We start from the raw sequence: 15,971 nt of genomic DNA on the forward strand, positions 1-15,971 counted from the left end.
GGTGCCTGAAGATGGCATAGTAAATCACCGAAACTAGTAGCCAAATAAAACAAGTTAAGAAACTAGACGGTTGAAAGATGTGTCTGCCTCTATAGCCGAGACATCAGTGTAGATGACTGCCATGTGGAGGGCCTGGATTTGATTCCAGTTTAACCAAGGATTTTTCCTCAGGATAGGATTGGGATGCATTCAGTTTTGTGATATTTATTGAGGTGCTGCCCGACAGAGATCAGTGACTCTGAGGTCTACACGTTGACAATGGCAGGGAGAGTGGTGTGCTGATCTTGTACCCCTCCACAGCACATCGCACCATATGGTACAGGATGATGCAGTGTCCGGTTAACAGCACGAGTGCTTCAGGGCCTGATTGCAGAGTTTCTTTGTCAGTGACACTAACTCTTGTTTCATTGGCAGTGTTTACATATGACTGGAATTTCTCTGGGTTTTGCGAGAGTCTTTCATTAAGATTCCACTGTGAAGGGTTTGCACATTGCCCTTTTGTCTGTTCACAGTGCTGTGTTATGTAATAGACTAGTGCAGCACTTGATACATCGTACTAGTTTGGTGGCCGAGTCCATCTCTTGAGTATTTCAAGGTACCTTAACTACAGTTTTCAGGTGATCAAAGCATTATTAAATGTTGTGCAAGTTCATTATTAATTACAATAATAATATTTTGGTTTTTACAATACAGATATTTTCATGAAAAATTAATGTCTTATAAATTCTTGTAATGCAACATAGTAATTTTATTTGTGTCCAGAAGTATATTTCATAACCAACTTGACTAAAATAATCAACTTCTGCAAAAGATCATGTGAAAATGTTAGTAACTGAAAATATGTAATTATTAACAAATTTAATGTTATTTTGAACAACTTGTTTATATTCTGCATTTTTCAAAATTTTATATACAAAGCTAATTGTCTCTAAAATTCTATTTATGCCACACATTTCTGTTTACTGTAATATTTTAAGTTGTACTCAACGATCTGTGAACTCACAACTTTCAATTATAAGTTTACTGAGACATGTTTAAATAATGGACTTAAACATTTTGCATTTTTCTGACTTTATTTATAGTACGGCAGATGCATCTGCTGAGTTAGCTCAGTTTGAGTACAATTAAAGATGTGGAAAGACCTAGCTTGTGTTTTTACTTAACGACAAACAGTATTTTGTTTTTTAGTGATGTCCTAGCAAGTTTTGTCATGGACTAGAGTGTAAAAAGGAGGTCCTGTATGGCTCGGAGTATAAATTAGCACTGCTGCAAACAATAAACAGAAGAACAAGTGCAAATAGTAGCTAGGTTTGCATCTTCATGTTTTCGTGGCATAAAGACTGTTCCATAAAATGTTGGGCGTGCAACTGTATAAATTCAGCTTCTTCTAATATTTCAGCTGAATACTGTCCAGCCATCTACAGAGTGAGCCGAGGTGACTAACGCTCCAGCATTTGCTCCATCCCTTTAAACCCGAGGACCGAACTGCTGCATGGTCGGAGCAAGTGCTGGAGTGTTTGTCACCTCAGCTCACTCTGAAGATGGCTGGATGGTATTCAGCCTAGATATTAGAAGAAGAAGCTGAATTATGTGGCTGCATGCCCAAAATTTTATAGAACAGTTGCTAGGTTATTAATTAATGTACACAAAACCAAGAGCTAATTGTTCAATATCCTGAGTAAAGTAACTTTAAAAAAAAATATTTTTTAGGTACTTTTTGCTAATCCAGATATATTTTCTGCTAAGGAAAATAATGGTTTTTATTATGTGTAACTATCAGATGATGACATTAGAACTGTAAATTACAGTAGGAAACAGCCACCATTGTCTTCTGTAATACTGACATTGTTAAATTAATTGATTTAATGAATGTATAATATACTCATTGGATACAATGGTTAGTTGTTTATAATATTTAGCAATTTATTTCTCCATAAAACGATACAAGACTAGAAGAACACTGCTATGTAAACATTCAGTTTTTTACTTTGGTGTTTCACATTAAATCAGTCAAAAAAATGGTGGAGCATTTTAAATAAATATAATTTATTGTAAATAATGCTTCATTTCCAAGTAAATGTTGTTTATATATAAAATCCCAAGAAATAAAAATGTGTAAAGGTTAATATATTCTCAAGACAGGATACATCAAATGCAGCAGAACACACCAAAAATTAACTGTGGTGATTAAACATTTTATTATTTACTAACTTATACAATATCTGACAGTTTCACTAAGTCACATTGTAATTTCAGCTTCAATCTTTCATACAATGGAACATATTCATCTTCATTATCATTGTTGGCTAACTCTTCTTGTTTCAAATCCACTGTGTTATCTGGACTACATTTTCTGCCTACAATATCTTCAATTATTGATGTGAGATCCATATCTTCATCACCAGAAATCTTACACATGTCACATTCATCTGACAGAATTGAACAGTTGCAAAGCAGTGAACTGCTTTCACTTTCTTCACTACTTTTATATTTCTGTGTACATTCTGATTTGACAAGAGATTGAATGCCCTTTTTTAATACTTTCATTCTAAGATCAGTTTTGTTACTTGCCCGTTTGGGAGTACTCTGATAGGCAGGGGTTAATGATCTTTTGTATTGTTCAGCAGACTCTCCAGAATTAATATCTGTTTCCAAGTTGTCAACAGCACTGATTGACAACCGGCTGAAGAACTTCTCAATATTATGGTATCCTTCTACAACAGTTTTCTTTGTAGCATTTTTCTGTTGGCAAGCTTTATTGTTAACATGCTGACAACCTCCATTCTCCTTAGATTCACAGAGACAAGCCACAGACACTGTTTTCATGGAAGGCTTTGGTTTTCTTTTGGTTTTCTCTTTTCCTGATAATAATGAAGAACATATTAGCAAAATCTTATTTATGATGCACTTCTCATTTAAATACAATTTTGTTTTGTATGAAATTTTATCTAATAACAAACTATGTTTGAAATTCAGCACATTACTTAAAAAATAAAAAAAATAAAATAAAAAATAGTCTGTGATTTTACGTGTCTATATGAATGGCCATAAAACCATGTAAGTAACAATACTTATCAAATGAGAAACAGCAGAAGTATTAGTTTAAATAATAGAGAAATCATCACATTTTAAATAATTACTCCTTTTGTGAGATTTTCATCCACAACTTCATACATGGAGGTCTCTGAGAAAGTGATTGTTGCTAATCTTGCAGAAAACCAAGATCAATGAATGTAAGACATTATTATTTTTAAAGGAAAGAACCAACCCTAAGCAAATCATGGCTTCTTATCACAGTTTTTCATTTTTCATTGCCAATACAGCAAGGAGAGTACAAAACTTATTAAACTGTAATGGATGGAAACAAATACTGTAAATTTCCCACTGCACACAAAATTAAGAAATCAAATATGTCAGATTCTGTACAAAAACACAATGTAACGTTTTGAAAATGTTCTTGGTACCTTTTTTAGATTTTTCTTTTTCAGCCAAGAATTCTTGTACTACTTCAGGGTATGCTTTCTGAACTAGGTGTTGTGGTTCCACAGTCGTTAACAATTTGTCAATAGTAATGCCATCATCCATTTCAATGGTATTCATAAAACCTTCCTCATCATTCCAAAGTATCTCATAACTACAAATACCTTTAACAATCCTTTTCTTTGTTATCATTTTTGGAGATATTTTCAAAAACCCTCTTGTAGCCTCTATGTTCTTAATTTTACCTTCACTTAAATGCACAAGATGCCATCGTGTTACCAGTGGCATGAATTTTTCAATAGCATAGCATTCTGTCCATTTCAGCAACTTTCCTGTGTACTTCTGGAAAAGAAATAAGCAAAAGTATGTCAATTGCTCCAGGCAGAAAGGGCTTCAGTCACAACATTTGCAAAATGAGATTTTAGTGGATTGTATCTTTATGGATACTTCCATCATTCTGAGCAAAAAAAGTATTCAGTCCAGTGCTTAGAAATATACAAACTGAAACTTATTGTTTAGATTTCTATGCAAGAAGGAATTCAGTCCAAGACTAAAGTTCTTCTTGCTAAGAAACTGCATTTAAGCAGGGAAGTAGGACACTTCACAGGGAAATGCTGTTAACTTCAATGTGCAAAATATACTGAAAGAAAAAAAAATGCAAAAATCAAGGAACAAGTAATGTACAGTAATGAAATTTTGGGAATACATTTGTCCAGGTAACATATTTAAGTGATTAACATTGCAAGATCACAGATTAATATAAGCACGAGATAAGCCATTGCAAATCCAAAATGCTGGCACATTAATAACCAGTGTAAGTGCCAAAATGTTGCATGCAAGCATGCAATTGTGCATGCATTGTGTTGTACAGGTGCTGGATGTAACTTCGTGGGATGGAGTTCCATGCCTGTTGCACTTGGTCAGTCAGCACAGGGAAGTTAATGCTCATTGTAGATGATGGTGCAGTTGTCATCCGATGATGACATGTGGAAATGGAGGCAGTTCTGGTGATTGACCAGGCCACGGCTACATGATGACACACTGTAGAGCATATTGGGTTACAACAGCGGCATGTGGGTGAGCGTTATCCTGTTGGAATACAATCCTGGAATGCTGTTCATGAATGGCAGCACAACAGGTCGAATCACCAGACTCATGTATAAATTTTCAGTCAGGGTGCATGCGATAACCACAAGAGTGCTTCTGCTGTCATACAAAATCACACTCCAGGCCATAGCCCCAGATGCAGATCCAGTGTGTCTAGGCTGCAGACAGGATGGTAGCCAGATGCTCACCTGGCCTCCTCCTAACCAGCACACAGCTATTAATGGCAACAAGGCAGAACTAGTTTAACTCTTGCTTGACACCACTGAAGCCGCAAACTGTGCTGGTTTGGGGCCAGTGGAACGCCCACTACAGGTGTCTGGCTCAGAGATGTCCTTGAAGTAATTGATTTGTAATAGTTCGTGGCGTCAATGGGGTTCCAACTACTGCTCAAATTCTGCTCCAGAAGCAGTACGATGTGCCACAGCCATATGCCGAACATGGCAATCTTCCATCTCTGTAGCGCCATGTGACCATCCAGAGCCTGGTCTTCTTGTTACTGTACCTTCCCATGATCACTGCCACCAGAAATCATGTTCAGTGGCTACATCCCTGCCAAGTCTTTCTGCAGTATTGTGAAAGGAAAATCCAGCTTCTCATAGCTCTACTATGTGACCTCGTTCAAACTCAGTGAGCTGTTGATAATGGCATTCTCACTGTCTTAAAAATATTCTTCAGTAACACCAACTCACTACATCCAATCTCAAAGGTAACAAATGCTCAAGACTGTTAAAGTACTTATTTAAAACCAAACTGATTTGTGTCCTCGTAGTGTGCCACTCTCATCCAACATGTGCCAAATTTCAACAGCTGTCATCTATCGGATGTATAAACATGCCTACCAACTTAAGTTTTCCTTGTACAACTCCTCCTTTGTTGCAGTTTTTACCATTAGTGTGTATTGGCTAACATGTACAATTTGTTTATTGAAGGGAAACAGCTGGTATTGTAGGCCTAAACATTTCTTTTGTAGATAATATTTCCACTCTTATTTTCAAAAGAGATGGAGGACGCCACTTTATCAGGACAAGAAGAAAGTAGATTAGGGAAGAAAAGAGAAAGTAAATCTTTAACATGGGAGAGGAATATTTCAAAAACAGCAAAGCTAAAATGCCAAGAACATGTTCACTACAAAGGACAATACATACCAGCTAAAATTATAGGATATGACTGCAGGAAATTTTTAACTATAATGTATGTAACTAACAATTTTTTGAACTCTATTACTAGTGTCTGTAATAAACAATACACTTTATTATGATAGTGTTAACTGCTTGGATACGTTTCTACAGTGGATTCTTTTATGTTTTCAGGTGCAAGAGGTTCCAGTGTTTTCACGGCTTTAGTGCAGATGATGAGGAGCTATTTCAGTACACCTTCAAAATCTCCCCTTTTTGTATAAACAAGATATTTATATCCAGTCACTTACAAACATACATGACATTCAGTGACATCCTAGAAAAGAGGATTCCGTTTGAGAAGTTGATAAAGTTTTTACTTACCATGCAGTTGTGAGTAACAACAAAAGGAAGGAATGTTACAAAGCAATTCTGCCTCTTCTAGCTACAACTGACAAGAGAGTGAAACAACTGAGAAAATTGTCTATATTAGATCAGAGTCCACTCAAGCAATGTAAGCTTCAGGTCGGAATATCAGCATTGTAGGAACATACAAACTGCTGCTTACTGTAAAGTTGGTTGGTTGTTTGAGGTTTAAGGGACCAAACAGCAAGGTCATCAGTCCCTTGTTTCAAATGTGGTCCATTCTGCTAATGTGACATCTCAGGAAAGTCAGAACAATAAAAGGGAAAATGCTAAAAACGTAAAGGGGCAGTCATGTCGTCAATGGTAAAAAGCAAAATGAGGGAAGCCAGCAAGAGAACGAACCCAACGCTATGCTGAAGCAGTATAGGCAAGACCACCTGTGACTTAAAAGGTACAACCGCTAGAATGTAGAAGTACGTATGGGAAAAGGAGACTAACCAATCCTTAAAAAAAAGGGGTAAAAACAGAGTAAAAGGGGAAGAAAAGAGGATTTCGGTCAGGGAGGTGAATCGGGAATCTCCAAACACTGCTTACAGTGGGAGACACCCAAACACTCACCGCCCTGCCCCAATACCAGAGAGAGATTAAAAACCTTAAAACTGAGAATAAAAACCACTTTCCCGGAGGAAACTGAGAACCAGAGAGACCATCCGGGAATCGTCAGCCAACATCCAAGGTAAAGTGTGGGGGAGTCTGTACTTAGCACACAGATCCAAAAGAAGGGGGCATTCAGCCAAAATGTGGGCTACTGACTGGAAGGCTCCACAACCACAAAGTGGGGGTGGCTCATCACACAAAAGAAAACCATGGGTCAGCCTGGTATGGCCAATGCGGAGACGACACACTGTGGTCGAGTCCTTTCGGGAGAGGCGAAAGGAAGAACACCACGGGCCTGGTGTCACCTTAATCGCATGAAGTTTATTAGACAGGGGAGTAGCCTCCCAAGAATTGGGCCATGACAGTGCAAAGTGGGATTTGATGTGAAGCCGTAAATCCGCTGCAGGAGGGGTGTTACAGAAAACGGGGGGTAAGTGACTGCTCCCCCAGCCAAACGATCAGCGAGCTCATTACCTGGGATACCCACATGGCCAGGGACCCAAAGGAAGTCAATGGAACAAGCAGCACGGTGAATATCAGCGATATGGTCAGGGATGGCAGAGACCAAGGGATGGCACGAAAAACACCGGTCAATAGCAAGAAGGCCACTCATTGAGTCCGTACATAAAAAAACGCGGTTGTGTTGGGACTGTTTAATAAAGGTAAGGGCCTGGGAAATTGCCATCAATTCTGCAGTAAACACCCCACATGTAGGTGGCAGCAGATTATTTTCTGTTCCAACAGAGGACGCGAAGGCATACCCCACATGATCAGCAGATTTAGTCATCAGTGTAAAAAACAACAGCATCCCGAAACTCCCATAAAATTTGGCGGAAAAAGGAACGGAACACCACCAGGGGGATGGAATCTTTTGGACCTCGGCAGAGATCCATCCGAATTCGAGGCCAGGGAACTAACCAAGGGGGGTTGGAGGGGAGGGCGCGAGGAAGGCAGGACAAAGAAGGAAGCTGAAAATCATGGCAAAGAGATGCAAGGTGGAGCCCAACCGGTAAACCCGCCCAAGGGTGGGAGTCGGGTGGGCGACGTCCATGGTCTGGGAACAGGATAGAATAGGAAGGGTGAGGGGGAGAGGAACAGATAGTGAGTGCATAAGACACCAGAAGCTGGGACTGCCGAACAGAAAGGGGGGGGGGGGGGGATCCCAGCTTCAACCAGGAGACTATCAACAGGGCTAGTAGGGAAGGCACCAGTGGCCAAACGGATACCACGATGGTGGACTGGATCCAGCACGTGCAGTGTGGAAGGAGCAACTGAACCATAAACTTGACAACCATAGTCCACGCGAGACAGAACTAGAGCACGATAGAGATGGAGAAGGAGGGAACGGTCCGCACCCCAAGAGGAGTGGGCAAGGAAGCGAAGGACATTGAGTTTACAGAAACATCCTACCTTCAGATGTCTGATATGGGGCAGCCAAGTGAGCTTGTTGTCAAAAAGAAGACCCAGGAAACGAAACTGTGGGACCACAAGCAATCGTTGTGCAGAGAGAGAGCTCCGGATCAGGGTGGATCGTAGTACGGCGACAGAAGTGGACCACCCGCGATTTTAGAGGAGAGAATTGAAACCCATGTGAGAGGGTCTATGCAGAGGCACGCCATATAGCTCCCTGGAGCTGCCGCTCTGCAGATGCCATCGAAGAGGAACTAACACAAATGCAGAAATCATCCACATACAGGGCAGGGGTGACCAAAGGACTGACAGAGGCCACAAGTCCATCGATAGCAATGAGGAAAAGAGGGACACTCAAGACAGAACCCTGTGGGATGCCCGTCTCCTGGGTCCGTGGAGAACTAAAAACAGTACCAACTCGAACTCTGAATGATCGATGGAACAGGAACTGGCGGATAAAAATCGGGAGTGGGCCCTGAAGACCCCATTGATGCAGGGTAAGTAAGATGTGATGGCGCCAGGTCGTGTCATAGGCCTTCCGAAGGTCAAAAAACACTGCAACCAAATGGCGGCGCTGGGAAAAAGCCTGCCGAACTGCGGATTCCAAGCGAAGTAAATGATCGATTGGAGACCGTCCCTCTCGAAAGCCACACTGGTAAGGAGACAATAGATCCCGAGATTCGAGGACCCAATTGAGCCGACGGGCTACCATCCGTTCAAGTAACTTACAAACAACATTGGTCAAACTAATTGGCCGATAGCTGTCAACAGATAGGGGGTTCTTACCAGGCTTGAGGACAGGAACCACGATGCTATCCCTCCACTGAGAAGAGAAGTCACCCTGGAGCCAGATACGGTTAAACACCTGAAGAAGATGTTGCCGTTGTGGAGCACTGAGATGTTGAAGCAGTTGGTTATGCATTGAGTCTGGGTCAAGGGCCGTATCATGAGAAGAAGATAGAGCAGAAAGAAATTCCCATGCAGTAAAAGGTTCGTTGTAAGATTCTGACTCACAAGGGGTAAAACATAAGGTGGAAGCTTCAGCCCGCTGTTTCTGGTGAAGGAAAGCAGCTGGATAGGAGGCTGATGCCATTGCAAAACGGGTCGCAAGATGTTCTGCAAGAACTAATGGGTCTGTACAAAGGCCATCTGGGAGATGAAGGCCTGGGAGGGTGGACTGCCGATGGCAACCTTGGAGAGAGCGAAGTGTAGCCCATACCTGTGACAGAGGGACAGTAGAACCAAGGGAAGAAACGAATCGTTCCCAACATATCCGCTTGCTCTGTTTGATTAAATAAAGGGCTTTAGTGCGGAGGCGTTTAAAGGTAGTAAGGCTGGTTGCAAAGCTCGATGGCGATCATGGATGGCAATGGCAATGGCCGTACTCCACCATGGGACTTGCTGGCGACGAAATGGTCCAGATGAGCGCGGGACAGCAAGGTTAGCAGTGCGGACAATCGCGTCAGACACGTCACGTAGGACGTCATCAATACAACCCGACAAAGAGGGAGAAAACACAACCTGTGCAGTGTATATAGGCCAATCGGCGCATTGGAAAGACCAACGAGGTAATCTGTCCATCGGGAAGCGGGAAGGGAGTGAGATAATCAATGGGAAATGGTCGCTATCACAAAGGTCATCGTGTGGCGACCAGTGTAATGAAGGGAGGAGAGAGGGAGAAAAAAGAGAAAGATCAATGGCAGAAAAGGTACCATGACCGGCACTGAAATGAGTACAGGAGCCATCATTAAGAAGGCACAAGTTGTGGTATGCAATAAACTGGTCTATGAGAAGACCTCGTCTAGATGGAAAGGCACTGCCCCACAAGGGATGACGAGCATTAAAATCCCCAAGGAGGAGGAAGGGAGGAGGAAGTTGCTGAAGAAGGGCAGTTAAGGCAGCAGGTGTAAGAGTCCTGTCGGGAGAGAGACAAAGATTGCAAACTGTGACCGCAGAGTCTAGGTGGACCCTAACAGCAACCGCTTCCAACGTAGTTTGAAGAGGAATCCACGTGCTAGCAATGTCTGTACGGACCAACGTACAAACACCACCAGAAGCCCGCAGAGGTCCGACCCGATTTCGACAGAAAACACGGAACCCACGGAAGGTCGGTGAGTGAGAATCAGTAAAATGAGATTCCTGGAGAACCACAGAACGATGATTTAAATGGGGGCTGAACACGCTAAAGCCACTCATACCGCCAAGTCCCCACCCGTCACCGACAAGGAGGGGGCAACATCCATGAACGACAGGTCAGAATCCGGTTGTGAAGTCGGGGAAAGGACCTCTGGTGACACCAGAGGCTCTTTGTCCCGGGACTTATGTTTCTTCTTCTTTTCAGGCTGAGATCGAGGAGGGCTGTGCGGCATAAAGGAGCCAGCTGCAGCAAGATCAGGAACAGAAAGAGACCGGGCAACCTGGGGGCCGACAGACCGCGGCTCTCGCGATCGTCGCGCGGCAGCAGACCTTTGGCTTGGAAGGTGCCGGGAAGGGGCACCCGGGAGAGGCGCCCTTGACCGGCAGACGCCGAAGGAGTGGGACACTTCTCTGGCTGGGGAGGGAGAGCAGCACCCAGAGGAGAAGGTGTGGGAGCCGCAGGGGAAGGGGGGAGGAGAGGGGTCTGGGATGGGGATAAGGAAGGGGGAGGAAGGGGTGCAGATGTAACCAAGGCGTAACTAGATGTCATGTACACAGGGTGAAGACGTGTATATTTCTTACGGGCCTCTATGTAGGTTAAACGATCGAGGGACTTATACTCCTGTATCTTGTTTTCCTTCTTATATACTGGGCAATCTGGTGAACGTGGAGAATGACTACCATGACAATTTACGCACACAGGAGGGGGAACACAGGGACTCCCCTCATGGAGTGGACGTCCACAGTCACCACAGAGAGGGGCCTGTGAACAGCGGGAAGTCACGTGTCCAAAACGTAAGCACTTAAAACACCTCATAGGAGATGGGATGTACGGCTTCACATCACATTGATAAACCATAATCTTAACTTTCTCAGGGAGGGTATCCCCTTCAAAGGCCAGGATAAAGGAACCAGTATCAATGCGATTGTCTTTAGAACCTTTCTGAACACGCCGAACAAAGTGAACACCCCGCCGTCCGAGATTGTCCCGAAGTTCCTCATCAGTTTGAAGGATGAGGTCCCTGTGAAAAATCACACCTTGTACCATATTTAGAGACTGGTGGGGGGTAATGGACACAGGAATTGTGGCAAGATGGGTACAGGCACGAAGGGCAGCAGATTGGGCAGCTGAAGCAGTTTTGATCAGCAACAAACCCGACTGCATCTTGCTCAGGGAGTCCACTTCGCCAAACTTGTCTTCAATGTGTTCCACAAAGAATAAAGGTTTGGTATTGGTGAAAGTATCTCCATCAGTCCTGGTGCAAACTAGATAACGGGGGAAAGGTTTCAGCCCTAGCCGACGGGCCTGACCCTCTTCCCAGGGGGTTGCCATGGAAGGGAAGGCCGAAAGGGCAAGAGAAGCAACACTTGAAGAATCAGTTCCACGCAGAGACACGGCCGCAGAAGAACGGCCAGAGTTTTGGACCCGTATGTGTTTCATTTGCATAGCATCCGCCCTGATACCACCCACTCTGATCAGGGGCTCTCCTCACGGGCGCCACCCAGCCACAGCAAGGGCCGTCTGGCACAGCGGCCATTGCCGGGAGTTCCGATGCTCCAGGATGACGAGCAACCACTCCAACGCATGCATGAGGAGGTCACAGCTCAGCTATCAGAAGTGTGATCCCTGTGTGTTCAGGGGGCTCAACCAAAAGGGTACATAGCGACCGCACCACACGGGCTGGCTACCGTGCTGGCTATGCACCCTAGCATCAGACAACGATGTGAAAGAAAAGGTGGAATGTACTAGGAGGGCGCACGTCGGAGACACTAGGTAAGGTGCTCTTCCCCAAATGGCTCACACTATGGAGGAGAAATTTTGTAATGGGGTCAAACCCCAGAGGGGGACCAAGGAATGCCAAAAGGAGGAGATGATTACGCAACAAAGCAGAATTGTAAAACCAAAAGAACCAGGAGGATAGCGGGAGCCAACATAAGCAAGGACACCAAGAGAGGGAGAGGAGAGGGTGACGGGAAAGGAGCAAGGAGGGGAAAGGAGGGGAAGGGGAAGGAAATGCAGCCCTGGAGAGAAAGAAGGCTGCAATAGCTCGGGGCCCCGTGCTCGCCACGCACGTATCCACAGAAGAGTTGTGGACCCCCTGAGGGGGCTTACCGTAAAGAAGAAACATCAACCACACACGCCTCCCTCCCCCCCGCTCTCTCTCTCTCGACTGCCAACTCCAGCATCTCAGGCCAAAATACAACTATCATGTAGGATGCAAGCAGATATTTGGAGGTGCAGGGAAGGGGAAGGGATAGTAATGCATGGGTGGGGAGAGAGACGAACACTGCCTAGTGGAGTATACAGGGTCTAGACTGCCAACAGGTGCAGCATCAGGAGGTTGTGGGGCAGAGAAGTAGGAAAAAAAAGAAGAGGGGCGGGGAACAATGGGCGGGTGCATTGGCAGGGGGCTGCAGACAGAGTGGGAGATGAGAATGGGGAGGAGGTGATAGGACAGGGGGTGGAAAATGTTGGGTGAAGGATGTGGGGACAGTATGTTATTGTATGTTGAGGCCAGGATAGTTACAGGAACTGAGAATGTGTTGTAAGCATAACTCCCATCTGCGCAATTCAGAAAATCTGGTGGTGGAGAGGAGGATTCAGAAAGCTCGGGTGGTGAAGCAGCCACTGAAATCAAGTGCATTGTGTTCAGCTGCATGTAGTACTACAGGGTGGTCTACTTGCTCTTGGCCACAGTTAGGCAGTGGCCGTTCATTCTGGTGGACAGCTGGTTGGTAGTTGTACCAATACAAAAGGCTGTGCAATGATTGCAGCATAGCTGGTAAATGACACGGCTGCTTTCACGTGTGGACTGACCTCTGATGGGGTAGGATAAACCTGTGACATGACTGGAATAGGAAGTGCTGGATGGGTGGATTGGGCAGGTGCTAAAAAGGCACTACTATCCCTTCTCCTTCCCTGCCCCTTCCAGATAGCTGCTTGCATACCACGTGATGCTGGAGCTGGCGGTCATGTATGTGTCAAGTGTGCTTGCTTGTGTGTCTCTCTTTTACTGAAGAAGGCTGTGGCCGAAAGCTTTGTGTAAGTGTCTTTTAATCGTGCCTGTATGCAACCTGATGTGTGTTCTTTAAGGTAAGTAGCAATCTGACTTTTCCTACATTACAAGATCAGAGCCCAAATGATGAAAGAGGGAAAACTCCCAGTGTAAACACATTGTCACCCATAATCAGACAACTTGTCAGAGAAGAATTAAATAGCTATGCAGTAAAAGAAAGCCATTCCTCTGGGAGGACAAGTAAGTATTTACATGCAAGACTCAATAGGCCCGAGGTATTCCTGCCTGTCGTAAGAGGCGACTAAAAGGAGACCATCCCCCTCACGGGGGTAGTTAGCGCCTGCGTCCGGAGACGGACGGTTCCACGACCTATAATTGTGGTCTTTCTGGTTTTTCACTTCTCGTTTCTTCCTTCCTTTTGTTGGTTCCTTTCTTTGCTCTTCTCCACCTCACTGTCTTCCTTACTCTTTCCCTTGACTTCTCCTTGCCTTCTCATTGCCTTTTTCTCCTTGCCTTCTCATTGCCTTCTTCTCCTTGCCTTCTTCTCCTTGCTTTCTCATTGCCTTCTTCTCCTTGCCTTCTCTGGTCTCCGCCTCGGCGTTTGAGACAGTCTGTCCTCTTTCTCCCTCTCTCTCTTCTTTTTCCTCTTCTTCCTTCCTCCCTGTGCGTGCCTGAAGGCCGACCCACGCGTTTGCACGCGTAGCCGGTGACGGGGTAACGCGTAAGTCCCCGCCCTGGGTAGACATGTAAGGCACGCGCGTACCCCCTGGTAAAGGCCAGGCCCGGGGAGGGGTGATTGCCTGAGCTGATACCTTCTGACCATGCCGATTGGTCCCTCCGTCTGTTTCTCGGGAGGTGTGACCTGAGGTGTAAATATTCACCTAAGGCGGGAGTGCCCTCTGAGAGGGTCCCCACAAGGAAGGAGCGCGCCATCGGAGACGCTGGCAATCATGGGGGATTCCTCCGCAATGGATTCTACTCCATCGCTTTCGACTTCTGCCCAAAAACGGAAACGTGACCAGCCACCAGTGACAAAAGTACTACCGCCTGCCCCACAGTTCCTCGTCGTTTCTCGATCTGAGGATGGAAAGGATTTTTCCTCTGTCAACCCTTTCGTTATCCAGAAGGGCGTAGATGCCATAGCCGGATCTGTCAAATCTTGTACCAGGTTGCGTAACGATACCTTATTACTAGAAACTGAGAGTGCCTTTCAGGCACAAAAACTGCTTCGGGCCACACTCCTGTACACGTTCCCTGTCCGGGTGGAGGCCCACCGAACTTTGAATTCGTCTCGTGGTGTAGTCTATACTAGCTCTCTCGACGGATTGACTGACGAGGAGATTCAATCTTTCCTCGCTGAGCAGGGCGTGACGGCTGTCCATAGGGTCATGAAAAAGGTCAACAATGACCTTGTACCGACCCGGACACTTTTCTTGACCTTCGATAGTGTTAAGCTGCCATCGCGCATCAAGGCGGGCTACGAGGTTATTTCTGTTCGCCCCTATGTCCCGACAACTACGCGCTGCTACCAGTGTCAGTGTTTCAATCACACTCGACAGTCTTGTTCCAATGCGGCTAAATGTGTCACTTGTGGCAGGGATGCCCATGAGGGTGACTGTCCACCTCCATCTCCTCGTTGTGTGAACTGTCAGGGTGACCATGCCGCATCCTCCCGCGACTGTCCTGTCTATAAGGAAGAACGCTGTATCCAAGAAATTCGGGTCAAAGAGAAAGTGTCCACCTCGGCTGCTCGCAAGCTATTGGCTAGTAGGAAACCCGCGCTGTCCCAGCGGGGAAATACAGTACTGTCCTCGCCTCTCCTCGGACTACCAGGGAGGTAGCAACCCAGACATGCGATCTGACCTTCAGCACCACGGTCGTCCGTTCGGCCAGGGCTAAGATCGCACGGTCGACGTCTCCTCTTCCTCCCATCACCCCACAGACACCAGCCCCTTCATCAGCTTCTGCTAAGACGAAGACCCCGAAGTCAGATGCACGGGCCTTCAAGAAGGAACCATCCCGTGCAGACTTCCTACGTTCCTTGACCTCCAAACGTCCTTCCAAAAAGGCTCATAGGAAGCACAGTTCTCCTTCTCCGCCACGGCGCATTTCTTCTCCTGCGCCACCCAGCGGTTGCCGCCCCAGGCCGTCATCCGTTTCGCCTGGCCGCACCGCTGGTAGCCGTACATCTGGCCGTTCACCGGCGGAGGAAGCTCCCCCTCCTGGCCATCCTCCCGAGATGGCCGATGAACCTATGGACCCAATGGACGATGACTGTCCGCCTACTGATAGCGGCGGCGGTACTCGCTCGAAGCCATGCCCTCAGCGGCCTTCGAGGTGACCCCTTTTTTCATCTTCCTTTTCTTACGATGGCACTTATTCACTGGAATATTCGCAGCATTCGCTCCAACCGAGAGTACTTGAAGTTGCTGCTCCGCTTGCACCGTCCGCTCGTCGTAGCCCTCCAGGAAACGAAGCCCATGCGATCAAATTGCCTTGGCACACTACACCTCTGTGCGTTTTGACCTACCCCCTGTGGTAGGTATCCCAGCTCATGGAGGGGTTATGTTGCTGGTCCGGGATGATATTTACTACGATCCCATCACGTTGCACACCGGCCTGCAGGCAGTTGCCATCCGCATTACTCTCCCCACTTTTACGTTTTCCTTTTGTACCGTTTACA

The 15,971-nt window shown here is 45.7% G+C and overlaps 1 protein-coding gene across 1 annotated transcript in view; it reads right to left on the bottom strand.

Annotated features, from left to right (window-relative positions):
- Window positions 1-2,048: 2,048 nt before the first annotated feature.
- Window positions 2,049-15,971, bottom strand: part of LOC126188228 (flap endonuclease GEN) — a 49,202-nt gene continuing 35,279 nt past the window's right edge. The window contains exons 7-8 of the mRNA XM_049929780.1: window positions 3,465-3,822; window positions 2,049-2,861 (exon numbers count right to left, since the gene is read on the bottom strand). Coding sequence (XP_049785737.1) covers window positions 2,212-2,861; window positions 3,465-3,822 — 1,008 coding nt within the window. The 3' untranslated portion in view covers window positions 2,049-2,211. The remainder of the gene's footprint in view (window positions 2,862-3,464; window positions 3,823-15,971) is intronic.

This window comes from Schistocerca cancellata, chromosome 5 (assembly GCF_023864275.1).
Source record: "Schistocerca cancellata isolate TAMUIC-IGC-003103 chromosome 5, iqSchCanc2.1, whole genome shotgun sequence".
Taxonomy (NCBI): Eukaryota; Metazoa; Arthropoda; class Insecta; order Orthoptera; family Acrididae; genus Schistocerca; species Schistocerca cancellata.